Source organism: Magallana gigas, chromosome 7, assembly GCF_963853765.1.
Source record: "Magallana gigas chromosome 7, xbMagGiga1.1, whole genome shotgun sequence".
In the NCBI taxonomy this organism is placed as follows: Eukaryota; Metazoa; Mollusca; class Bivalvia; order Ostreida; family Ostreidae; genus Magallana; species Magallana gigas.
The window spans coordinates 41462565-41488763 of record NC_088859.1 but is presented as its reverse complement, the minus strand read 5'-3'; the positions used below and the strand labels follow the sequence as shown (position 1 = coordinate 41488763).

The window sequence follows — 26199 nt, the reverse complement described above, 5'->3', positions numbered from 1 at the left end:
TTAATGCTCTAAGCGATTTAGAATATTTGAGAGCTTGTTTTGATGAGTGAACTATAGATAGTAACATCCCACCGAAAGTATAAAGTTGTATATTTAGAACCATTTACACTTTAGGCCACTGTGCATGTATTGCACATTTTAACAAGCCGTCTGGCATTAGAAAGAAATTTATTTTTACCCTGAAAAGAAAGCCATGCAAGTCTAACACTTCTGGCACACCGGGATTTCCATACTCTGTTGTGCCTATGCAAAATGGCTGGTGTAAATGGTGTTTGGAATTCGTTGAAAACTTTGTTTTTTGGTCCCGATGATTCAGAGGAAGAAGAGTGCAACAGTGACAATGAGTGGATAAAAGAAACCAACCAGAAAGTGGTCAAACAGGTGAGATATGTCACAAACAGGTGAGATATGTCACAAAACATCAAGCGAAGTGAAACGTCCGTCATCCATTGTCAAGTAAACTTGACTGCTGATCCTCTCCATCTTCATTCTCTATTTATTGTAATTTTTTTTAGATCAAGGTCTGGCATCTGAATCTTGTCATGCATCAATGCTTGTTTTTTTAAAGGAGTAGTCACCATGCAGATTATAATTTCTAACAAGAAGAGCTGTCTCCACATGGACTTAATTATATATGTATACAAGATGTGTTTTAAGTTTGTTTTAAAATTACTATGGATTCCTCATTACAATGGTCACACTACAGAATCCTTCATAGGATTCGTTATGTTACTACCTTTAAAAAATCCAAATTTAAACAGATGACTGTTGTAGATTTTGTGGCACTGAAATACAAATGTAGGAAATATACTGCATGTGTTTGCTATGTGTGAAAAATATATTACCTCTGTGAAGAAATTTTAGCTTACATATATACACAATTACCTCTAATACAGTTGGTTTTAATGTTATCAATATTATTTTAGGCGATACACCATTAAATAGTAACAACAATGTGATAAATTTTCTTATATTATGTTGTAAACAGTATATCTTTTCATGCTTGTAACAAAGCATAATTCCAAATTTCTGTGAACTTTTATGTCATTTAATTTAGAATGAAATACTACATTGAAAGATGTGTAGCAGTAAACAATTCAAAATTGGCAATTTTTGATAACCAGTGGTAGCTCTGAAAAAAATATTTTTGAACAAAACTATAGTAGTGAAATATACTTTATATTTTTTTAGTATCAAGAGCAGTAATCACTTATTTTTTTTCTATCTACCATTTACTTGTGTAAATTTAAAGCATATATTACTTTACTATTATGAGTGCGTGTACATGTATGAATGGGTGGTGAAAGGAAAAAAAAGATAAGAAAATATTCATTGTAAAACTTGTATTTACCTCAAAACTGTTTATTAAAATACAATGAATAAATGTGAATGAAAAAATAAATACTAATACTACAAATATAACAATTTAAATCCAAATGACTTTTTTGATTAACAGCAAAAGCAAGCTCAAGATGAAACGGTAAATCAGTACAAAGAAAAAAGTGAGTACAACCACAGTAACAAAGTTTTGCATCTGCTTACGGAGCATTTTTTGTGCATTTTGTGTTACATTTGAAATTGCATTAAACATGTTGAAAATGTTTGACAAAATTAACTAACAAAGATGCTGATATAAAATCCTGTTTTAAAAAAATCAAATAGGGATGTATATTTATCGATTATGACATATCTTTGTTTGTCTATTTTTATAGTAGAAACAATAACAAAGTAAGTACACGGCACATACAGAATTCCCCTTTGTGTAAAAATAGATTAGGATTTCCGAAAACGAGGATTGAAACGCAGCCAGATTCAGTCAGCTGATCAATAATGCTCACAATGCAAACATTACGTCACTCGCGCACTTCCGCGATATATAACCAAAATGAAAGTAGAATAGATTAAATATGTGATTGTACTTATAAACAGAGCAATTAAAACGAGAAAAGAGGAAAGGTGAGAGTTCCAAGATGCCAAACAAAAGGAAACCCAGGTTTAGACGAGCCAGTTGGAGCCGTGAGTAAATATTATTTGTACAGTGACACTGACATATACTAGTCATGATATAATATATTTATTTTACCATCTTTAATTAACATTGAACTTAATTTCTGTTAATGAGAATGTTAAAAAGAATGAAATAAGAATAACATCCTTCCATCAAATCTATGTGAAGAAAAAAGTATACATGCTTTCTGTAAAACGATTTATAATTTATTATAAAAAAAATAATGTATTTAAGAATATTTTATCTAAAAGTCTTGTATATTTGAGGTGTTTGCAAACCTTTGATCACATGTTAAGAAATAGAACGCTTTAGACATGATAAAAAGAGACAGCACATTAATTTTAACATTAAGTTTATTTAAAGCGAAAGTTGAAATGAATTACGAAAAATCAATACATGACATAATGGGCATTAACATGTACCCATATTTATTCAAGGTCGTAGTACGAAGTGTGCATCAAAATAGTTGTGATTTTTCCGTCTTAAAAATGCATTTAAAATAATCCTTAGTGTAATAAAGTTTTTGTCTGTGTTGTTGTGTCAGTTAATACCTGTAACAGGGAATCTGATATCTACAATAAGCTTTGTTGATTTTGTGTGCACGCAAGTCTTATTTTGAAGAGATGCTGTAAAGACTTCTGAAAATGACAACTATCCAATTTCGTATGCAATGTATAATTAGTCTTGGTATATCCATCTCAATTTGTTCTATAAATCAACGTTGATATTTTAATTAGATATTAGCTTAATCTCATTGCAAATGTTTTGCGTGAATGTGATTTTCAGCATGTGATAACCACAGTAACATCTGGGTTTTCATTTTGGGAGGGGGTGGGGGAGTTAAGTCTGGCTGACGGTTTAAGAGACTTGTAGAAGTATTTCAAAATAATAAATTGGGTGATAAATTTTTCTAATACTTTCAAATGCTTTATTAATGAATTAGCAACCAGTTTTAAAACTCGAGTAAATTTTAAAACCAATTTGATATGCATCAGGATTCAAATTGTGATGTAACCATCTACATTTACATCTATTGTACCTCTTGCATCAAAACAAGCTGAAGATGACGCTGCTTTCAAGAGAACTATGCACAGATTACGCATGCACAGAATTGGAGAAATCTCGTTGATTTTAATAAGCAATAGTCTTATAGATGAATGACCAACAATGAAATATCTCATTGCTGTTTGACAAAATTACCCAAAGCCCAGGGTCTTGTTAAAATGGTTTTACCATATATTAGCAAATGTGAAGATTTACACGGCCGCTGCATATTCTCAACATCAATATTTCACTATTATTTTTAAGGTTTTACAGGTTGCAAACACAATGTATAAACTTTATATCTGACAGTGCTGATCTGAATTCTATTACAGAATTCTCCTTAAATGACGAAGATACACAAGACGGAAACGTTGAACAGTCATTGAATCTGCAAAGACATCAAAGTTTACAAGACATTCAAAACAGTAATCAGTCGTCTCAACCTCGATCATTTTCCTCTCTGTTTAAGCCTTCACACGCACAGTCCTGTTCTAACATCACTGACCAATTAGACTACGGAAACTCTGACAGTGACAAACCGGCATCTGACGCAGAAGAGTCAGTGTTAGGTAGTGGTTATGCAGATTCAGACTTTCCAGAAAATGATGATTCGCAATTCGATTACGAGGACGATATTGGCGACGATGATGAGGATTTTCATCAAAATGAGAGATCATTTCTTATTCCAAAAGAAGATGATAGGGCAACAAAATTCGAAGAGAGCTGTGAATATTATGCGCGGGAAGACAGCAATGAAGAAGTTGTTCTGCAACAAGACATGATGAAATATGGCTTAGATCTACCCATTTCAGACGAAGCAAGTCATGGAAAAAAGAAGAAAAACCAATTTTATGAAGAGTTTGAACCACCTGACCGGCTGGAAGCATTACTTAGATCAAATGCACAACGCTATAAACGTTGCAAAGTTTCAATCCAGAGTGCACATAATACGCGTTGCATCAATTTGGACGTCGGGGATGAGTTAAAAGATATTGAAATCTCAGGCAGATCGAAAGCGGGAAAGGTGTTTGATGGTGATATAGTGTTGGTAGAAATATTTAACTTTGAAAAATTTACAAAAACCGTCATTCGGAGGCTGCAAAAAGACATTAATAAAGACAATAGGTCACACAGAGTCTATGGTAGAATTGTGGGGCTCTTCGAGAGGAGAAAAGCAAGAGACATTGATCATCCCGTTTTTGTTTGTACCTTGGATGATACAGCGAACCATTTGATGCGACCCGTGTGTAGAACAGTTCCTAAGCTTCATATTAATCAAGACAGGAAAAAGAAGTATATCATTCAAGTTTACAAGTACAATACAAGGTCTTCTAACGTTGAACCGGATTATGAATTTCGAATTGATCCAGGAAGAAAATCTAGCTTTGTGTTCTTGGTTGTGTATTTGTCTTGGTCTTCGTTGTATCCTATGGGCGCCGTGATCGACGTTATTGAAGTTGAAGAGAGTTTCACTTCTGCCATGAAAATTCTCCGCCTTCACCACCAAGTGCCTGAATATTATAAAAAAGAAACAATAGTAAGTACAAAGAAACTTCTAGAAGATTTGAAGTCAGAACCAGTTACAAAAGAGGAGAATCGTGAGGACTTATCTCATGTCAGAGTCTTTACTATTGACCCCGAAGGATCTCAAGACCTTGATGATGCTCTAAGCATAGAACAAGTTGGTGACAATTTCATAATTGGGGTTCATATTGCTGATGTAAGCTTGGTTGTGAAGAAAGATGATCAAATCGACATAGAAGCTAGAGAAAGAGCAAGTACGTTTTACCCGGGACAAGGAATGAACCCATATCACATGCTTCCTGAACCATTATCAAGGAATATTTGTAGCCTACTGCCAGACGTTGTGAGACCAACTCTGTCAGTTGTCTTTACAATGACAGCCACTGGCAAGTTACTCGAAACACATGTTAAAAAAACACAAATAAAATCTTGTAAGAAATACACTTATGATGAAGTACAAAAAATAATCGATAATAGACCTGATGAAAGTGATTTGCAGAGGGATATTCTTCAACTTTTTGAAATAGCGAAATCAATCCGAAAAAGGAGAGCTGGAACAGGGTTTTACTTTTTTCCTGTGGAGACAAAATTGAATGATAATGAAGATTCGGTTTTAAATTCAAAGGAAGCCCATTATCTCGTAGAGGAATTCATGGTATTGGCAAATACTTTTGTTGCTGGTTATTTGAGTAAACCATTTCCAAAGGTGATACCGCTACGTTGCCAAGCTGCTCCATCGGCGGAAGTTATACAAAAATGGAAAGACCAGAATAATCCGTTTTTGCACATGGTTCTTCGTCTTCAAAATATGTGCTTAAGTGGCGTAAGACGAGAAGACATAGTCCAACTGAGTTTGATTGGCCCCCTTCGATATACAAGGATTATGCCAATTCAAAAATGGGTATGGGAGAACATAGTTGATGCTCTTAGTGACGGAAATATAAGTCTGGCAGTTCAGTATCTTTGCTCCGACGAACTCCACCCAAATCAATGCTTGGCGTTGGAGGAATGGATTTCATTTCAAGAGAGTGCATCATATAAATGTAGTGGGGCTTTAAGTGAGCAAAAAGAAGGAATGCACTTTTCTTTACAGCGATTAATGTATGTGCACTTTACATCACCTATAAGGAGGTACCCTGATATAATTGTTCATAGACTTCTTCATGCTGCTATTGATAAAAGAAGCTGTCCATATTCAACATCTGAAGTTGACATTCTTTGTCAAGACTTAAACGATGTGATCCGAAGAGCAAAAGATTTTCAAAAGCAATGCAAAATGCTAATTTGGGGATTTAAATTGAAACAAAATCCGCAGATTTTACAAGGGTTTGTTAGAGAAGCTACTGACAGATCTGTATCATTAGTTTTACCTGGTCTCAGGTCTCTCCCTCAGATTTGCAAGGAATTTGAGCTAAACCTCCTTCATGTGAGCCAAAGACCGAGCTTTCTGAAAGACACGATAACTGGAGATGACATTATGACACTTAATTGGTTACTTCGTCTGTATGACGTTTCTGGGAAACCAAACAAAGAGGAGCGGAAGGCACAACGACTTCATTGGTTATCGGAAGAAGCAAAAAAAGAAGTTTGCAAGCGAATAAATCCTCATGCCAGGACAAAATTTATTCAACAAGAGAGATGGAAAGAAATCTTGGGAAAGGTTCTAAAGGAGGAATACGAAGAAATAACAGAGAGTATTTTAATTCAACAAAAAAAATTATTATTGAATTCAAGGGATAAAAAAGAGGCAGATGAAGATCTTCATAACTATGTTCCGGCATGCAAAGATACCGTTCTTGATCATTCTTCTGAAGTTGAGGACGGGGAAGTCATTCGACAAGCCTGTGCATTTTCCATGTCCTTTTCTCGTGGACAGGTAGTTTGCGTACAAATTACTGCTGAACCACAAAAAGGGGTCTTAGTCCCATCTCTGCAGATGCTCGACATGACCAAAAATATTAAACACTGTTTGCAGCACAACCGTGATCCCATCAAATTCTTATCGAAATATTCCATACACAAAGCAAAACAGAAATATCAATCTCCTATGGAATATCTGCGAATTTGGTTGCCTATAATTGAAATGGAAGCTGTTACAAATGCAGCCCATGATGACTCGCCAATTGTAAATGGAGTAGATATCTTCATGGAAACACTAGGAGCAGGATATTTTTTCCTTTTATATCATTTTTGTGAGCAAAGAGATATCGACTTCAGCACAATGTCCCCTCATTTTATTCTTGTTGGAGACGACGAAAGCAAGAATGAAACTATCTTTAATTCTGATTTCTTATGCATTAGATCTGAGCATTCGACTACCGAAACAAGAAGAGAAAGAAAAACGTCTTCCGTAGACCCAAATAACCGTTTTCAATTAGTCCTTCATGGACAAATTTGCAACATAGAGAAAGTAATGAAACCCAGACCTCAACAAAAAGACTCCGAAGAAGCCGATAAAAATGAAAAGAAACGTAACATCACGGAAAAGTACAAAGTGAATTTTAAACTCCACAGAGAAAGCAGTAGAGCGACGTTTGAAATGTTAAATGCGTCAGCTGGATATAGCAGCTGTGTGGAACTTATTCAGAAATCGGAAACTGAAACGTAATTTATCACATATTTTCCTTTGAATCAACTTGAATGAAGAACTAAGTTTATATTAATTTTCAAATTAAAATTAAATGATGGCCGATTCTGGCAGGAATAATAGGAAACAGATAAAAATTAAAGAAAAGTGTATGATATCGAAAAGCAACTGGCACTGTTATTAATATTTATTTTATAACAAAGATAGTGTACCATGACATTGAAAATACGTTATCATATTGATATAAATTCAACAGTTGTTTTACCATTTAATTTTTGTTGTCAATTTTTTAGACGCATCGAAGAGGTCTTGAAATGTTTACCGAAGTCCAGCAAATTATCCCAAGCAATTGCATTGAAAAGGAAAACACCAAACCTAGGTAAAGAACGATTTACATTGTATACTTAGAGCAAACTATGCAATAATTAAAACATGTCTTAAACAAAAACAATACGTTGGCAATTTTTTTTACTAGGAAATACATATATCCAGCAGTGTTATGGTCCCAGTAGATATGGGACCATGCAACTTAAGGTTTATTCGTTTAGATCTTTCATTCACACTTGAAAATACACATTGTTTTAAATGAATCAATGTGATTAATTTTCTCGTGTTAACATCTCGTGCAAAAGCTCAAATATAATTGTTTTGTTTGATTAACAAGCCATCAACTTTAATTGTGATTCAAATGAAAAGTGCACCTCGAAATAAAACGGTTGACAGATTTTTGCAAAATATGTTTCTATGAATAGTATTATATATTGAGAGAGGATGCTATCTTGTTAAAGTTTCACGACTTTTAATGACAAATCTTTTAACGGACGTAAAATGTATAACTTTGGGAATACTACATGTGATAGTTACATAACATTGCGAAACTCCATTTATTGTACAACTGATCTTATTGACAATTTTGAAGAAGCAGAAAACTAAATTAAATACTGATTTTGATTTATTTTCAGATGAAATATATCTGGAGAAAGTTAAGAAAATTGACATAAAGAAAGATCTACAAAACATTGAACCAAGCAATGTGTTTCAAATAGAAGCTATAAAGAATTCATTAAACAATAGCTTCAGTCTTATCCACGGACCACCAGGTTGGTTTTGAAAAGACTGGAAGTGTTACAGCAGTTCACTTCACCTTGAAATAGTCTCTCAAAACAGCTCTCAAAAATTACTTGATAATAATAAATAGCATGATGCAGAAGTATATAAGACAATATGGTGAAAATATGAAAATTGGGGGGAAAAAGATACTGTGGTTTCATCAATATTCGTTGAATACCAATTTTCGTGGATTTCGTTGTTAAGTTTATCCACGAAAATTAATGTTCATTGAAGTGCAATTTCAACTAACATTTTGTATTGATAGGATCATTGGCCACGAAATTACGTATCCTTGAAACTGTGGTTTTCAGAAAATCCACGAAAATTGATACCCACGAAAATTAATGAAACCACAGTATAAGATTTTCAGAATTCAATTCTCTAAATAAAGCTCCATGCGGATTTGAATTTTGATCTGCGGTTCACAAAGTTGATGCTTAACCAGTGAGCTTTGATCATATACGATCAAATCAAGTGATACAAACAATCTATCAAATATTTATATCGCCATCTTATGACGTTTTGTCTTAAAAGTATAAGTCAAGGTGCAGTGAGGTACCTTAAAAGATATGTATGTAATTGAGTACAGATATCTCTTTTTTCAAAAATTGGATTTTTGTCATTTAGCGGACCATATGTAATTTAGCGGACCATATGTTATCTAATATTTTAAAAACCATTTGCTTAATGATACAGAGACTGGCTGTAAAAACTGGATTTCTCTTATTGTCACGTATACAGGTTAAGTTCAGCTCAAACTGGTTATATTACATAGGAGGAAAGAATTGTTACATTGTTCAAGTATCTTTAGGCATCTTAGCTGCAGGTCTGCAGCTCCCGTTCTAAAAAAAAATCGGATGGACAACCTAGTCGTCCATGGGATTTCCTTAAGACCAGGGGCTACAAACCTGCAGTTATAGGCATCTTTGTAGAATGTTGAAAACTGATCTTTATACATTTTGTTATTATTAAAAATGGTTTGTGAATACTAGTTTTTGGTGTTGGTCCCCCTACTTAATTTGTCCTAGTACATGTACTAAGACAAATTAAGTAGGGGTAGAGAAATGACCGTTGAATTTTCTGTTGCAGGAACTGGAAAGACCTATACAGGAATAAAGTTGGTGTATCTGTTTGATTTGATTAACGACATGCTGCGAGTCGATGGACACAGCCACCAACAGGTTGTTTTCTGTGGCCCCAATAACAAGTCAGTGGATCTTGTTGCAAGTAAGATCTAATATCACTTTAACTGTATGCCTCTTTGTTGTCTAATTGTGCTTTATGGATTCATTCGCGCTTGTAAAGGCATCTTAATATTTATGTTATATCTTACGAAAAAGAAAGTATTCATATTACTCAATTATTTAATAGAATACTCTGATAAAAATATTTCCTATTTTAAAATTATAATTTTTGTGATATTTCATAATAAAGTTGTAATGATTATTAAAGGATGGACTTTAAGGAAATTCGAAAATTTGGATATGATTCGCTTGTATGGAAACTCCCTAGAAAACAAAGATTATCCGATTCCAGGAAAGCATTTTGCAACATCTGCATCATCGAAAGAAAATCGACCAGACCCAGCCCTGAAAAACATATCTGTTCACAATCTTATTAGGCAAGATGATAGTCTTCATTCAAGTGAAATAAACGACTTCGATTGTAAATTCGCTCTATTTAGAAGCGGAAAAAGCTACAAGCCTACGATAAGAGACATTCGGCGATTCAAACATATTGTCAGCGAAGCTGCACAGGAAGAACTCAAAAAGCATGATGTTATATTCTGTACTACCGCTGTAACCACGAGTCCGAGGTTTATCAAAGGTACGCGCGGGAAAATATTTCAGCTGATTATTGACGAGGCGGGCATGTGCACTGAGCCAGAAAGCATTGCGGCTATCATAGCTACAAAGGCAAAACAGGTGGTCCTCATTGGGGACCACAAACAACTTAGCCCCGTCATTTCTTCGACGCATGCTGCTGAAATTGGACTTCAAGTCTCCTTATTTGAAAGTTATGCGCATTTAGCAAAAATGCTTAGATTTCAATACAGAATGGTAATTTTTCCTTTAAACTTGTATGCATCTTTTTTTTTACTTTCCGCTGGGTTTTTTTTTATGTATTTTGGTACAAATACTGAGTTTGATAATGATGACTCATTATTTCCTTCTTAAATAGCATCCAGAAATATGTCATTTTCCTTCCAAACATTTCTATGAGGGAAAGTTGATAACTAAGAGATCAAAGGCTTGGTATACAAAAAACAAATTGGAAATCTGGCCAAACAAGCAAAAGCCAATTGTGTTTTGCCATGTGGAGGGAGAGGAGGAATATTTGACTGTTTCTACAGAAGAAGGTAATGAGCAGTCGTGCAGCAACACACAGGAAGTAGAGCAAGTGGTACGTTTCTCTCTCTCTCTCTCTCTCTCTCTCTCTCTCTCTCTCTCTCTCTCTCTCTCTCTCTCTCTTTCTCTCTCCGTACATGTTTATTATTTTTGACTTGATATAAAAGTTCTCACAACAACTTCATTTTTGTTACAGCTAAAAGTTTTTGAATACTTGGTGAAATATGAACATGTCAATCCGAGCAACAAGCAAGCTATCAACATTATGTCTCAGTATAATGCGCAATGTACAAGAATTCGCAAAGCACTTAAGGAAAAGAAGTACATTAATATTAACGTAAACACAGTGGTGGCTAGCCAGGGTAGGTACAACTTAATGGCGTCATGTGGGTCGATTTTCCTAAAATTTAAAAAAACGGGAAAGTCATTCACGTTTAAATATAACATGTATCAAACGAAAGCTTTGGTATATGCAGGTAGTCGATACTTGGTATCTTTTAACCAAAATATTTCTTCTAGCTTGGAGTGGTTAGTTCTGTGGATAACATTGCCGAGAGTTTTGGTAGACGTAGACTTTGGACAGATTTTGTCCCTCCATTTCTTTATTAATGGTGCATATGTATATGGCACCGATGTTTTTCTACTTTAAGTAGATAAAAACGGAAATAATGCATTTTAAAAATACATATCTACTTAGTGATATGATGCATTTAAAAACTAAAGTCTTTACTATTTTGCTTACTGTTTTGCCAAGGTGGGGAATGGGACTACGTGATTTTCAGCACTGCTCGCTCTCTGCCAGAGTACCGTATAGAAAAGTACCCAACCCTCGGCTGGTGTAAGCAAAATCTGGGGTTTATAACAGACAAGCACCAGATCAATGTGGCCTTGACTCGGGCCAGACGAGGACTTATCATTATAGGTAGATCTTGAAATGTTTTGTGTGAAAAAAATGCATGTAAATGTAATATTTTACAGACGCAGTACGTGTTTAAAATTTAAATATCAGTTTCATGATGAACATTTTATTTCTTATATTTATGATTTTGATTAAATCAGGCATTGTTAATATCCAAAAATTAAAACCCCCCCTTAATATTTACCAGGAAACAAACATCTTTTGTCCTGTGACCAGGTGTGGAAGAAACTGATTTATCATTACGCTCGTAATGGATGTCTGACGGATGTCGAGCACTTCCCGCCGCCTCCCCCCGTCAACAAAAAGCGAAAACGACGAAGATCACATCGCGAAAGCCTTCAGCCAGAGGAGGATTTCTATCGAGGTACGGACCGAGAGCTTAGCAAGGTGGATGAGGAGAATGAATAACACTAGTTGCCATAACTTATGCAATATAGCTGTAGAATAATGATATTGCACTGTATTGTGAAGATGAGTTTTATTTATTTGATTGTTATTTTGTATACGTTTTTCAATTTGTTTATTACTTATTTGATTTAATTTATTTAGTTTACATGTATTTTTTTTTTAGTGACATACTCTATTTTTTCATATAATTTTTTTTTCTGGATTTGACTACTCTAGATGACCATGACCATTATTAAAATTGTTTGCGAGATGGTTTTGTAGCTGATAAAGTGTTTAATTATGATTTTGATATGATTATGAGGAACGATAAATTAAATATAAAAAATAGCAGAATTTTACGAATGCAAGCCGATAACCGGGTTTTATTATTGAATTAGCAGTTTGTTTTCCTTTGTTATTATAATGTGGATAGAAATAACAACGCTTTTTACCTTCTCATCATGAACAGATTAACACACTTTCTATTTTAACTAGCATGGCTTTTATAGATATCATATTGAGGTTACTTACATGTAAATATTTCAACGATACTAGATCAAACTGAGTTAAACACTAAATAAGGTTTTAGGGGGTAAATCAGTTGATTTATTTGAATACTTGTTTCTTTCAAATTGCTAATAGTTATTTTTCATATTATAGTACTTAAATTGCTTTATATGGTAATATGTCTATAAAAATGTTCTTAAGGTCATGCGATATGATTTGATGCCTCAAGTAAATGTGGCGCCCTTCGAATTTCTATACTTAATAAGTCAGATGCAGGGTATTTTCTATGGTTTCATTCTTTTACTCTTTACCAATACTTGTTGCATTAGATATGATAAATTATAAATATTTACAATTAATTGTGAGCAGTTTAATTCTTTCAGTTTTCACTATACAGATATTATTGATGTTTGTGTTTATGACAAAAAACTGACACCCTCGAAGGTATTATACCCATCTACTAATGTTACTAAGGATTTTAAATTTCCTCATGCATTTGTTATATTTAAAAGTGCGTTGTATTGCATCTCATGATTTATGACAAGAATACCTTAGTTGAATATATTCATCTATTGCTTAACATGACATTTGATATTTTTTTTGTAAATATATCCACAAGAAAGATATATACCAGTATGATTTTATACCTTCGCTTGAAATCGCCAGCGGTTAAAAAAGATCGTATATCTTATGTAAGATTAGAAAACAAAATATTACAAAAGATATTCTTATTATCATATTGATTTGTCTCAATTGTATACGAAAATGAAACTAGTCGCATATTTTTTAAATAAAATTTATAACTTCCCCGATAAAGGTTTTGGAAGTCTTTATCAAGTGTAAATTTACTTCTTTTACCGGTGGTTTTGCATTAGTCCCTTGTTTACATCTGTGATATAATACTAGTATGTGCAATCGCCCTTATTTTTATGTTGCTTTATTTATTTCATTGTCTTAAAGTTTGATTTGACTTCCATGTTCATATTTTTGTTTATATTTTTGTATGAAAAATATTGACGAATTCAACAATAAAAAGAACGTATGAGATCTGTCTGTGTTGACACTTACTTTATCGTTACCATTCGTATATATATGCACCGAAAGATGTTAAAATATACCGTTTAATATATTTCGGTTTTGTGTTTAAGTCGAACCTTGCATTTCACTATCAATACATGTATATGGAATCACAAGCTTTTGCCACCATAAAATGTTTTCTTTGGTGTTAACATGAAGGACATGAAGGTAGTTAGCATTGCCGAAAATCTATTTATAAGAACATGTAGGTTGACTGCATGACGTTTTTAAAATTTGAATGTACAGTAACATAGATAGAAGAACTTGAATAATAATTTAATTGATACATGTAAATAAAAGATAATAATCTGCTACATTTAATTGCAAGATTAAAGCAAAAGTGACGTCGTATGTGAGCTGAAAAATTGTTCTAAATCATTTTAAAATACAAGACATATATTTGATCATTTTATTCCTGACACAGTTTATCACTAACAAATTCATGTATGTAGTATGATGTGAGGAACAATGATATTGAACTTATACAATTTAATTTAGAAATGAAAATAAAGCCCATATTTTACACAATGAACTTTCAATCTTTTAATATTTACACCAAAAAAATCAAAGTCATATTTGTCGGATTCCCTTCCTGTAACCTTACAGCATAATCGGTTTAATTAATCGGTTTAATATAAATTCTAAACAACATTATAGGGTCTAGTCTCGTGAATATAAAAGCTCTTCCTTCTGTAACCGTCGCTGGTGCATTTCTTCTTCCTGATCAGTGCCTCTATAAAAGTCCTCCTCAGTTTCCTTTGTGAGCTGATGTTTAATTGTTTTTCGTTTGGGAACTCTATTATCCGAATACTTTTTGCTATTTGAAGCTGTCTTTGACTGCAGGTACATTGATCCTCCGGGGACCTTATGATTTGACGAACTTCTAGGAAATTCTTCATAGTCTTCTACAACGCAGCCTAATCGAGCATAATGATAGATAAGATTTTTCCATACAGGGTCGCTTGAAAGAAGATACTTATTTCCTGATTGAAAATAGAAAAAGAAATATTCATTACTAATAAAAAGACAAAATGAAACTGAAACTTTTTATATTTATGAAAAATTAATAATTTCATAATCTTTTTTAAACTCAAACCATGTGTTAGTATTCATGATATCAATAATAACAGGTACGGCAATTAAAAAAAAAACACCAACCAATTATAATGAGTCCTCTCCTCGCCCTTGTAAGTGCTACATTAATTTGGTGTTCATCTGAAATGAAGCCTAGACTTTTTTTGCACCATCCTAGAGTAGGTTTCTTCTCTATACGGTACCGTGGCAGAGATCGAACTGTACTAAAGATGACATAGTTCCATTCTCCTCCTATGATTAACATATTTTAAAATTTGTCATTGAAAATAAAAAGGTTATTTTTACCATTTTGCCTGCTGATGCAGGAGAGATTCGAACCTACCTTGACTGGCCACTACTGTGTTGACATTCACATTTTCAGCGATGTCGGAGACAGCGAGTCTGATCTGGTGACACTGGGCATTGTACTGGGACATTATATTTAGGTTTTCTTTGTCTGACAGATCAAGCCCCTCATGCTCTAGTAGATGTTTTAAGATCTTTACCTGAAATATGTTTTCAAACCAAATATATAAAAATGAAAAAAAAAATTGAAGGGGGGGGGGGGGGGGGTTGTTGTAAATTATTGTCCATTGATTGAGTTTACTGCATGTGAATGGTGTTTCAAAAAATAGAATGATTTTCATTTTGTTTTTGCATTGAATATTTGAGTACCTTCTTACCACTTTAGAGCAGTTGCAAGTTTTATCAATTCGTACCTACGTTACATTGTAATTTACAAAGTACATTAACAAATGTTATGTATAATAGTTAAAAAATCAGGTATGTTCTATTTAACATCGAAGAATAAATGCCTGTAACTACGCAAAGTACAACCTATCACATGTATTGAGTTACTCTGTTCAAAGTATAAACTGACTAATTATAATTTACCACTTTTTCAACCTCCTGTTTATTACTGCACGATTGTTCATTTCCTTCCTCCGCTGATACAGTTAGATATTCCTCCTCTCCTTCTACATGGCAGAACACAATGGGTATATTGTCTCTATTAATCCATATCTTTAAAGGATTTGGGATGTCCCACTTTGGAGAAGATCCTGTCTGTAGCTTACCGTCGTAAAATTCGTTTGAGGGAAATTCACATATCCCTGGATGCTGTAAATTATCTTGTTTATGTAAAATTTAACTAAATGCAAACCTTGAAAAGCATTACTACAGCCAGAATTTTAACCAATCATTATACCTACCATACGGTATTGAATTTGTAACATCTTGGCTCGATCCGAGTATCTCTCAAAAAGAGATTTTTCAAGACCAAGTTCTGCAGCGTAGTTTGACTTTAAGACTGGTCGTAACTGTTTATGGTCTCCAATCAAAACTACTTGTTGAGCTTTCGTAGCAATGATAGCTGCAATGCTTTCTGGTTCAGTACACATCCCAGCTTCGTCAATAATCAACTGCTGAATGCGTCCAGACGTTGCTTTTATAAACCTAGGACTAGTAGCAACGGCAGTGGTACAGAAGATCACACTATGTTGTTTCAATTCCTCTTGAGATGCTTCGCTAATTATTTTTCTGTATTTTTTCAAATCTTCCAACGTTGGTTCATACTGTCCATCGTTGTACTTTTGGAACATTTCATCAAATTTCCGTATTTTCTCTGCATACGGTTTATCTTTTAATCGTATCAATCTGTGAACGGATATGCCCTCCAGTTGCGGGTCTGGTTTTGCTTCTCTTGCCGATGCTCTTTTTGAGAAATACTTACCAAGAGTTGGAAAGTCCTTGTTTTCCAAGGAATTTCCATAAATCCGAACAATATCGGGACATTCATTTCCGTATTTCAGGTGCATCCACCCTGCAACGAAACGCGTGAGTTATAATTCTTTAATATGTACAGCTTAAAGCTAAACAAGACCCATGTATTGGTCACAAGCGATCCTGTAGCACTAGAACAAATTACTCTAGATCCTCTCGTGCAAACGGCTTCTATATAATTTTTGACTAATCATTAGATTAGAGAAAATGACCCCCGTTTCAGCTACTATAGAATTACTAGAATCCAGTGGATGAAATTTTCGTGGATTGTTTTCATATGTTTTTAGGAAAATACCTGTGTGCATTTGCTAATGAAGTTAAAATACATAATATGTAATTCATAACTTAAAGAGAATGTATGCTGGTTTTTTTTTCAATTTGTACTACAATAGGGAGAAGTAAAATTATTAGAATTAACGACATTTCCTTTCTCACAGATAACCAATGCCATGTGGTCGAGATTGGTTAAGTTGTATATAAATATAAAAAAAAGTTTCAAGCCGAAGAGCGAAGACAAAGGAAAGGATTTTTATCTGTGTTATATCATGATCAGTAGCACCTACTAGATATCTCATTCAAAACGGAACTTACTGGCCACCAGGTCAACTGATTTATTGTTTGGTCCACAAAACACCAACTGCATCTTAGCATGCCCCTCTTCTTGCATCCTGCTGTTTATTTTGTCAAACAGGTACACGAGTTTTGTACCTGTGTATGTCTTACCAGTACCTTGAAGTATATTAAAGCAAGGAATTAATAACACTATAGATTTTTGTAAAGATTCGATAGAGCATAATAAATGCTTCCAGATTGTTATGTGCAGTTGTGTTGTCGTTGTATTTATTAATATGAATAAGACCAAAATAACAGATTTATAAGTACATGTATATTTATCAAAAGTATTACACCTTTAAATAAGTAGCTTTGTTAATTACCCGGGGGTCCATGAATGAGAGTAAATGTGGAGGTCAGAGCTTTTTTGATGGCGTTCTTCTGGTATTCGTTGTTGCTGACAATGTTTGGGAGGTTCACTTCCACATTCATTCGTTTTGCTATTTTCATGTACCAGGAATCTACATAAACATCGTCATGTGTCGTTAATAATAGGGAAACAAATGTTTAAAATAACTATTTTAGCGATAGTTGTAAATGCTTTAATGGCGTTGAAGTTTAGAAAAGTACGTTATTGGTATCGACAAATAATAGGGTCAATATGGTTCTTCCAATGCTAAGGTGCATTTACTGTGATGTTTTTGCACTGAAATTGAAATTTCAGTTATTCGGGTTTGGGGGTGGACAGGTCTTCTGTCTTTTTTAAAATAAATCAACAAAACTTATTCTATCAAAAATACAAAATAAAACCGCTTTGCTATCAATTTGACAGCTTTCCTCTTGATATAGTTTTCAAGATATTGTTCAGATAATTCTTATAAATTTTAAAAATAATGACCAAAACAAATTGGTGAATGGTGTAAAATATTAGATTTTGCATAAATTAAGTTAGATTTAGAATAAACTTGGAGCTTTATTGACTTTTATAAAACATTTGCTATGTATGCCAATCTTTGTTGATAAGTTTGATATTCAAAAGTGGTAAACGTATTCGGGACAAAATATCCCATTAAAGCGTACTGTTCTTTAAGTAAATTAATAGAAAGCAACTGGATATTTCTTCTTGAAAACCTTCTGCCACAAAATAAAGGACCTTGCTTAAGTTAATCTAATTTACATTAGATAAGTACTCAAAATATTTTTTGGGCATTGTCAAACATTTTCAGACTATGGTGAACACAGATATCTGTTGTAAACTTAGAAATGAACCTTTTTACCACATGTTCTTACTTAATTGATTGGACCTTCCTCCATTCAATGCTATTTTCTTTGCGAGATCTGTGGATTGTCCGAGACACTTGAGTACAGCTTCTATTCGTCTGAAAAAAATATTATTTCTTAAATCTTGTTTCAATATGTTTCCCATTTTTGACATCTTATTTATATATAGATAAAATCATATGGCCATATTAATGAAATACGTACACGTCTGTTTCGGATTTTGAAATGATTTCTACTGAACAAGTTGAAGGGTTTTCATCGTAAAGCATACCGTCACTCGGATCACAACTTGCTTCGTGAAGTTTAAATTTTACTTTGAATCGATTCTTGGTAGATTGTCTTTGACGGGGAGTTTGTTCAAGTGTCTCATCTTTAGGCAAGGGTTTGATTTTTTCAATATCAGTAATTTGCCCGTGAAGAATCCAGTTTAATCTATCGTCGGGGTCTAACGGTACATTTTCCCTGGCTTTACTTGGTTTCTTGTACACATGTTCCGATTTCAAGCAAACAAAATTGTTGTTGAAGATTACCTGTTGATCCGAGTCATCTTCTCCAAATATTATAAAGTCTTCCGTCATTCTGCTAAAGTCTATATCACGCTGGTCACAAAACCTCCGGGTTAAGTAAAAGTGACCATGACGTTTGTCCGTGAACTCCACTGATACATTGTTAATTGTACACGAATCTTCACCCACTGCAGAAGTAACTGCTTCCATTTCATGCAATGGTAACCAAATTGACAAGTATTTCGTAGTTGTATAATATATTTTTAGTGGTTTCAGAATAGAATAATCTGAAAGAAATTTGATTGGATCACGGGTATGTTGAAGGCAGTGCTTTATACTTCGAGTCATATCAAAAAGTTGCATGGTAGGTGATAAAATCCCTTTCATGGGTTCTGCTGATAGTTGAACAGTCACGATTTGCCCGCGAGAAAAGGACATACTGTATTCGCATCCTTGTTTGATTACATTTCCGCTTTCTACTTCAGATGAATGATCAAGAACAGTATTTTTACAAGTTTTAACAAAATTATGTTTGTCTTCATCTAGTCCAAAATTGTCTTTAACGTGTTTCTCTGTGAACAATTTTCTTAGCTCAGAAATATTCTCCTCTAAGATCATTTTCAGAATTGCTTTCCACGTTTCTTGCATTACAAATCTTGCTTTCGTATGGGGATTTATTTGCTTACAAAATGCTGCTTTAGCATCAGGTTCTAACCACCCAGATCTGGTTACTGGTCTTCCAGTAACATCGTACAGTCTTTGTGACCATTTTAATATCATAAGGTTATATTTTTCTTCTTGTTTCCTGGAAACCGTTGGTTTTTCAGATAAGTGAAGAAGGTTGAGAGGAATATCCCTGCAGTACACAGGTAATCTTCGTAATCCAGGAATTATGATTGAAACAGATTTTTCTGTAAATTCTTTCACAAATCCATGCACTATTTGTGGGGTCTTTTTCAGCTGAAATCCCCATGACATCAATTGACACTGCTTTTGGAACTTTCTTGCTCTACGCATTGTACTGTTAAACCTTCCACAAAGGTCATGAACTTCTTCAGGTAGATATGGACATTTTCTTTTCTCTAAAGCTGCATGAATCAATCTATTTATAATCAAATCAGGATATCTTCTTATTGGTGAGGTAAAATGCACATACAAGTTCATTCTCAAAGAAAAATGAAATATACTTTCATTTCCACGTGTGCCAGTACATTTGTAAACAGCTGTTTCCTGAAAAGACGTCCATTCCTCTAATGCCAAGCACTGTAATGGATGAAGTTCGTCAGTACCAATAATCCTGGCAGCTGCTTTCATGTCATTTTTTCTGGTACACTCCAAAAGGCTTTCCCAAACCCATTTCTGGAAAGGCATGACATGTATATATCTGATTGGATTTTGTATTTGGTGTAGTCCAATTTTGAATTCGCGCTTTGGTTCAACTTCTTGTAATTTAAGCACCATGTTAACAATTGGGTTATTTTGCTCGATCCATTTATTCACCATTTCCTCTAATGGCACTTCTTGACAACGCACAGGGAGAACGTCTGGAAATACTCCCCACAAATATTGTGCGATACATCTATTCGCCAAAATCATGAATTCCTCCACCAGGTAATGAGCTTCTTTTGTATTGAGGACAGAACTCTGTGTGTCGTTTAGCTTCGTCTCGACGGGAAAAGCAAACATAGCATCTCTTATTCGTTTTCTTCGGAATGTTTTTGCTATCTTAAACAAAAGCAAGATACGTTTATCAAGCTCTCCAGTTGAGCAATCGCCGTCGATAATTTTCTGTACTTCTTCATAGGTAAACTGCTGGACAGATTTGACTGTAGTTTTCTTTACTTCAAATGCCTTAAAATCAAATTCTTCTTTGCCTAATGTAAATAGTACTGTAATTGCTGGTCTAGGTACATCAGGTATCAGACTACATATGTCAGTGCTAAATGGTTCGGGTAACATATGGTATGGCTTTATCCCTTGCCCTGGATAAAATGTACATGTCCTCTCTTGAGCCTCCAAATCTATTGCATCGTTTTTATGAATGGCAGCTCCTACATCAGCGATGTGAACGCCAATTTGATAATTTTCATCAGATGTTTCAATGCTCAATGCGTCATCGAGATCCTGAGAACCAAATGGGTCGATTGTGAAAACTTTCAAATCCGTTAAGTCGTTCCTGTCCTTTTTACGTTTTACTTTTTCCAGGCTAAATTTGCGTACTGTTCTTTCGGTTTCGATTACGGTATCTTTGCGGTAGAATTTCGGTACATGGTGTTGAAGTCGAAGGTTTTGTAACGCGGATGAGGGGGTCTCCTCTATTTTTATAACATTAATGACTGCGGCCAAAGGGTAAGGGTAAAAATCAGTCCATCTGATGAACACAACTTGAAACGTAAAGCTCTTAATGACTCTTGGGTCAATCTGAAATGGATAATGAAAACTGAGGCGCGTAGACTGTGGATCATATTTGTGGACAAGGATGAAGTTTGGATTTCTGAAATCGTGAATGATGTTAAGCTTTGGAACAGCTCTACACACGGGTCGCATTAGAAAGTTGGAAGTGTCATCAAGAACGCACACAAACACCGGGTGTTTGATATCCTCGGTCCTATTTCTTTCGAACACGCCGACCACTTTTCCATACACTTTGTGTAACTTGTTGTTTCTGTTGATGTCTCTCTTGTATCGGTCAATAAACTGTTTTGTGTACTTTTCGTAATTGTAGACTTCGACCAACACTATGTCCCCATTAAATGTCCTCCCTGCTTTTGATCTTCCCGATATCTGAATTTCTTCTAATCCATCAACGTCTGGTATATCCAAAACTTTACACGTGGACTCGTGGGCATTTTGAACAGTAAACTTACAACGTTTATACCGGTGAGGTTCATTTTTCAATGTCTCCTCCAAGTGTTCTTTTGGAATCATTTCCTCGTAGAAAGTTTCCTCTTTATCATTGTCTTGAAAGTCGTCTTCATTTGCAAGTTCCAAACCATGCTGCATGATATCGTCTTGTAGAATTCTAGAATATTCGCTGTTGTCGTCATTGCTGTAAAGAAGACGACTTTGTTCATATCTAGTTGACGTAAATTCGCTATCCAGTTCTTCAAAGTATTCCTTTGAGTTCTCAGACAATTCAATTTCCAGTGGTTCACGATGTTCAAAGTCCGTTTCGGATACAGCATCTGTGTCGTCGGGGACATCGCTATCAGAGTTACTGAAAGCGTTGGTTGCGTTGGAAAATATGGACCCCGAGCTACAGCGGGAGAGGGCTGGAGATCGAAACTGACCGGACTGTCTTCGTCTAAATGTAGAACTTAGTGTTGAAATGCTGCCTACAAAGTGTTTCAAAACAATGATTCTACAATAGACATGATTAGCGAAAAAAAAGTTTAAAGTCAAAACCATTCAATTTCAAATTGGAAACTTATGCATTTTTGCACAATTTTTGCATGTACACTTTTGTTTATATTACCTGTATTTACTACTCATATTTTTTTTATTCGATTAATCTTGTATTTTTAATAGTTTAACCTAATTTCAATGATCATATCTACTTAATCGATTAAATGTTGTCAAAGCTACGGGTATCTTTAAATAAATCATGAGACTCACTTTTGCCAACTGCTTAACCATCTCAAAACTATAGATGAACGCGTTTTATTCATAATCTATGACTTTTAATCTTTTACGAAAAGATTATGTAGCTAAACCTATAACGTTTACATTTGGGATAGAAACTAAAATGTTTACTCTACTCAAGTCTGCCTAAATTTCCTTTTTGTGTATCTGCATAATTTGTCACTTGATACTTGATAATAATCACCTATGATATTGATCTTTTAAAAATTATACTGCATAATATGATAAAGGTCTGATATGCCAATTGATTCAGACCGGAGATACGTGATTTAAACCCTTTCATAATATTTTTAAATGTGACTCTTATTTAGGTTAAATGCTGCACTCTACCAGGTTTAAATAGAGAGAGAGAGAGAGAGAGAGAGAGAGAGAGAGAGAGAGAGAGAGAGAGAGAGAATTTATCTTGCAGATCCTATAACAAGTATTTTCTTATATGTCTATATTAAAGTTTTTAATAATATGCAATACTAAATTATATTTAACAGCAGTCGTATTTGTAATAAATGAAGATACCATACTTTTTTACCAGAAATAAGCTTGATTTCATTTTCAAAACAGTTGACTGCTTGATTGGCGAAAATATTCAAAATGTACTAAGATGTTTATTAAACAAAAATTGTAACCAGGAAATAAATTGAAATAAAAATAGGGACATTCCAATTGTCATGGCCAACCTACAAAACAAGTTTATATTGACTGTCGATCACAGCCCTGCTAGGATACTTGTCAGTAAGGGTATATGGTCTACCAACCGACTGTTGTATTTTGTTGTTTATTTCAAACGTTGTCCTTCTTTTTATTATCTTTTATTTAAGATATAAAGAGCAAGTTAAAAAGTTCACGAGATATAAAAGTGGCGACATTGCAGAAAAATACATAACCCGCGTTACCGGGTCATGTAATTTTGTTCTGCAATGATCGCTACCTTCATAACCCTCATGAATCATCAAAGAAAGCATTTATTGTTTATATTTACATCTTTCTTTTAACTAATTGATAAATTAATTATAAATAGTAAGTAAAATTCATTAAATTACTTTTAATGTACAAAAGTACGTTAGATAAAAGAAACAGCCAAATCGTCTCCTGTGAGACTTTGAGTCTGACATCATCATGATTATTTTGTGCAGTCCATGATTTTTTCTTAGGTCGCTGTAGGCTTTGACCAATCGATAAACAGGGCGTGTCAATTTCAGTCCTCTCAGTTTCTTGTCAGTTTCAGACGCTGTAGATATCGACCAATCGATTAATGGGTGTGTGGATTTCAGTGTGGCTGTTTCTATAAAATTATGAATTTAACCAGTTCTTTTAACAATTTGAAGGAGCTTAAAAGTCAAAGAGTTCTCACAACATGTGTATTAAATGATTTATAGTACTACTGTTCCAGTTATTATATTTCAAATATCTACTTGATTTGGTTAAAGTAACTCCTTTTGTTTGGCCTGAATCTTATATTTTCTAACGAAAGAGCATATAATACACCCCCCCTCTCCCTTTCTCTTCATTTTTTCCTCGTCTCTTAATTTTGTGCGTTTTATATAAATTTTACCTGCTCATCGTATTCGTAGCATTTTGTATATAAAAAAATAAATACTCCCCCCCCAAAAAAAAACATAAAAAATAAAAAACAAACAAAAGTCCTCCTTTTTTTAAATTTAATATTCTGCTTCTATTCGGGTTTCCACCGTCTTTGAGGACACCTCTAGGACAATCAATGTTTTATATTTTCACCCCTCCCCTCGAAATATTGACCCAATTAAACGATTTCGGTAGCAAGAAGACAAAAAATAGGAAGACTTTTAAGGATTTAACTTAATTATTTGCAGTCGTTGTGGTATACTTATAAATTTAAACCACATTTATTTTCTTCGGTGCTTGAACAATTGCTTACCAATTGTCAATAATATGGATTTTTTCAAGGGAAAAGTAAATACATGAAGTTTTTAAAAATGATAACTTTGTTTATATTCTTCAGGAATTTTATTTTCTATGTTCAAATGATACTCCTAATTAATCTGTTATAAAATCCAAACTAGAATAGGCTCGTTGCACAGGCACTTTAAATTACAGAATTAAACGCCCTTGGTATTTACTACCACCCACCATGCCCCCCTCCCCTTTCAACTCGCTAGGTAAAATAAATACATACTATATCGACTACTCTTTGTTTACTTTCGTTTTACATAAAACCAAGAGTATATATAGTGTGGCCTATAAATATTATGCTAAGTTATATCTGAATTTCAGAAATACAAAATCCAAACGGTACAATACCTTGGCGGTAGTTGCCTTTGAAGTTTCTCCTTCTTCTACCCGGCATCTTGTCAAGAATCAATTACTATACGTAATATTATAGTTTCTCTTTAGCGATTCTGCGAATTACTCAATATCAGCTCAAAATTTGGCTTCTTGACAAGCGTTTTTTGAAAGCATATACGCAACAGCCAACAGGTATACTTCTATTTTAAAGTTTTTTAGTGTCAAGACGGTTTTAATTCCAAATCATCGACACAGAATGGGAGCAATTCCTTTATTAAAACTTATTAAAAGAATTAAACAATCAAAAACACCATCATTGTGTATACTACTGACGACTAAGTTCAGTGATATTTTGTTTTTGTATATATAGATGACAATTTCCTTCCTGTTGTATTAAGGATATGATTATTTGGTTGGTTTGCCCTCTCGTATACGTTATCTTATTTCAATTTCATTTTAATTTTTCCAAGAACAATAACACTGCAGCCACCCGTTTATAGAATTCAATAGGAAAATGTTTGCACGCAATTCACTCGTGATCTTCGATTATCATCTGTACGTATTAATTAAAAATAGTCCATTCAACGCCCAACCACCGAGGCATTGATCAACAGATATGACGCTAGTATTACGTGTGCACCAGAAATATCTAAAAAACATGTTGTATATTACTTTAAAATAAGCAAGATGGCAATTTTAACAAGCTCAAATCAAAGTTGCTAATGGGGATACTAAAAGTTTCATTGCTATTAATTTTTCTGTATTAAAAAGGGTGAAACAGAAGGCTATCCTATAACACACTGCTGCCTTTTTGATGAAGGGGGGAAATTCTTTTTGATTCATATAGATGTAGACTCAATGAATGTATAGAACAAATGGTATAACAAAAACTCCCTCATATCATGGTAATTTGTTATTTTATTATTAAATACATGTCTAAATGTGACAATAACTAAACAGATTGTAAAGAAATATCACAGATATACAACAGTAACTATCCTGGACGGAGTAAAAATAAACTTGACTTTACCTCGAAATTTATACAAAGAGAAATAACTCGAGAATACGTATAAGAAATCAAATTCACATTTTGAGATTTTGATGTACATCTACAACTTCTTATTACAATTTCCAGTATACTCATCTGAACAATTGATATTTCTAAAACTAGTTCAATCAATTTCTATACCTAAAATTGTTTAATGTTATCATGAAGCAGGTGCAATTTTAATCCTGTTTCAATATATGACCTAAATTTTATTTGACATCAGCTATGAGGTCATCGACAGCGTCCCAGTCAATCACACTCATGACACTCCCACTTCTAACTGACGCAGCATCCGCTATTTGAGCAATTTCATCAATATCCACAGAACCTAGATAGTCATCATCCATAACATCATTATAGTAATCTGAAATTCCCTCCGAGGCAGTATAGTCCATTGATAGTCCTGTGTAGGAGGTTCTTCCATACATCTAAAAATCAAAGAAATATCATACTTAACTTGTTTTTCCCTTCACTAAATTCTCTTTATGCCAAGACATCAAGTTTCTTTCTATGATTTATGAAGACCAACTACTGGTCTTAACCA

At 34.0% G+C, this 26199-nt stretch overlaps 3 protein-coding genes across 5 annotated transcripts in view; 1 reads left to right on the top strand and 2 right to left on the bottom strand.

Annotated features, from left to right (window-relative positions):
- Nucleotides 1-222: 222 nt before the first annotated feature.
- LOC117684919 (3'-5' exoribonuclease HELZ2) lies at nucleotides 223-13479 on the top strand. 2 transcript variants are annotated; one of them, XM_066066563.1, is made up of 12 exons: nucleotides 223-381; nucleotides 1457-1502; nucleotides 1930-2016; nucleotides 3385-7180; nucleotides 7457-7542; nucleotides 8126-8263; nucleotides 9363-9500; nucleotides 9726-10333; nucleotides 10455-10676; nucleotides 10818-10983; nucleotides 11376-11543; nucleotides 11728-13479. In XM_066066563.1, exons 1-12 carry the CDS (start codon nucleotides 253-255, stop codon nucleotides 11946-11948), a joined length of 5805 nt encoding a protein of 1934 aa, XP_065922635.1. In that variant the 5' UTR covers nucleotides 223-252; the 3' UTR covers nucleotides 11949-13479. The 2 variants fall into 2 exon arrangements, with proteins under 2 accessions (XP_065922635.1, XP_065922636.1); XM_066066564.1 differs by lacking the exon at nucleotides 1930-2016.
- Nucleotides 12162-24953, bottom strand: LOC105340146 (3'-5' exoribonuclease HELZ2). The gene is made up of 10 exons (XM_034458954.2): nucleotides 24623-24953; nucleotides 18405-22041; nucleotides 18210-18298; nucleotides 17303-17440; nucleotides 16959-17096; nucleotides 15797-16407; nucleotides 15480-15704; nucleotides 14929-15091; nucleotides 14670-14837; nucleotides 12162-14494 (listed from the first exon to the last, which is right to left on the bottom strand). The coding sequence occupies exons 1-10, from the start codon at nucleotides 24666-24668 to the stop codon at nucleotides 14172-14174; spliced, it is 5538 nt and encodes a 1845-aa protein (XP_034314845.2). The 5' UTR covers nucleotides 24669-24953; the 3' UTR covers nucleotides 12162-14171.
- Nucleotides 24954-25759: 806 nt separating this feature from the next.
- The window catches only part of LOC105340093 (ciliogenesis and planar polarity effector 1), a 42670-nt gene continuing 42230 nt past the window's right edge, over nucleotides 25760-26199 (bottom strand). For both annotated transcript variants that reach the window (XM_066065218.1, XM_034458952.2), the window contains one exon: nucleotides 25760-26083. In XM_066065218.1, the coding sequence (XP_065921290.1) occupies nucleotides 25865-26083 (219 nt within the window). In that variant the 3' untranslated portion in view covers nucleotides 25760-25864. The remainder of the gene's footprint in view (nucleotides 26084-26199) is intronic.

Bases quoted from the DNA above. Each gene is read 5' to 3' on its own strand.
- LOC117684919 (XM_066066563.1), top strand. From the start codon at position 253: ATGGCTGGTGTAAATGGTGTTTGGAATTCGTTGAAAACTTTGTTTTTT. The intron at 382-1,456 runs GTGAGATATGTC...TTTGATTAACAG, and splicing joins ACCAGAAAGTGGTCAAACAG to CAAAAGCAAGCTCAAGATGA. The intron at 7,181-7,456 runs GTAATTTATCAC...TCAATTTTTTAG, and splicing joins CAGAAATCGGAAACTGAAAC to ACGCATCGAAGAGGTCTTGA.
- LOC105340146 (XM_034458954.2), bottom strand. From the start codon at position 24,668: ATGCCGGGTAGAAGAAGGAGAAACTTCAAAGGCAACTACCGCCAAG. The intron at 22,042-24,622 runs GTATTGTACCGT...AACACTTTGTAG, and splicing joins CAAAGGCAACTACCGCCAAG to GCAGCATTTCAACACTAAGT. The intron at 18,299-18,404 runs GTACGTATTTCA...TATTTTTTTCAG, and splicing joins TCAAAATCCGAAACAGACGT to ACGAATAGAAGCTGTACTCA.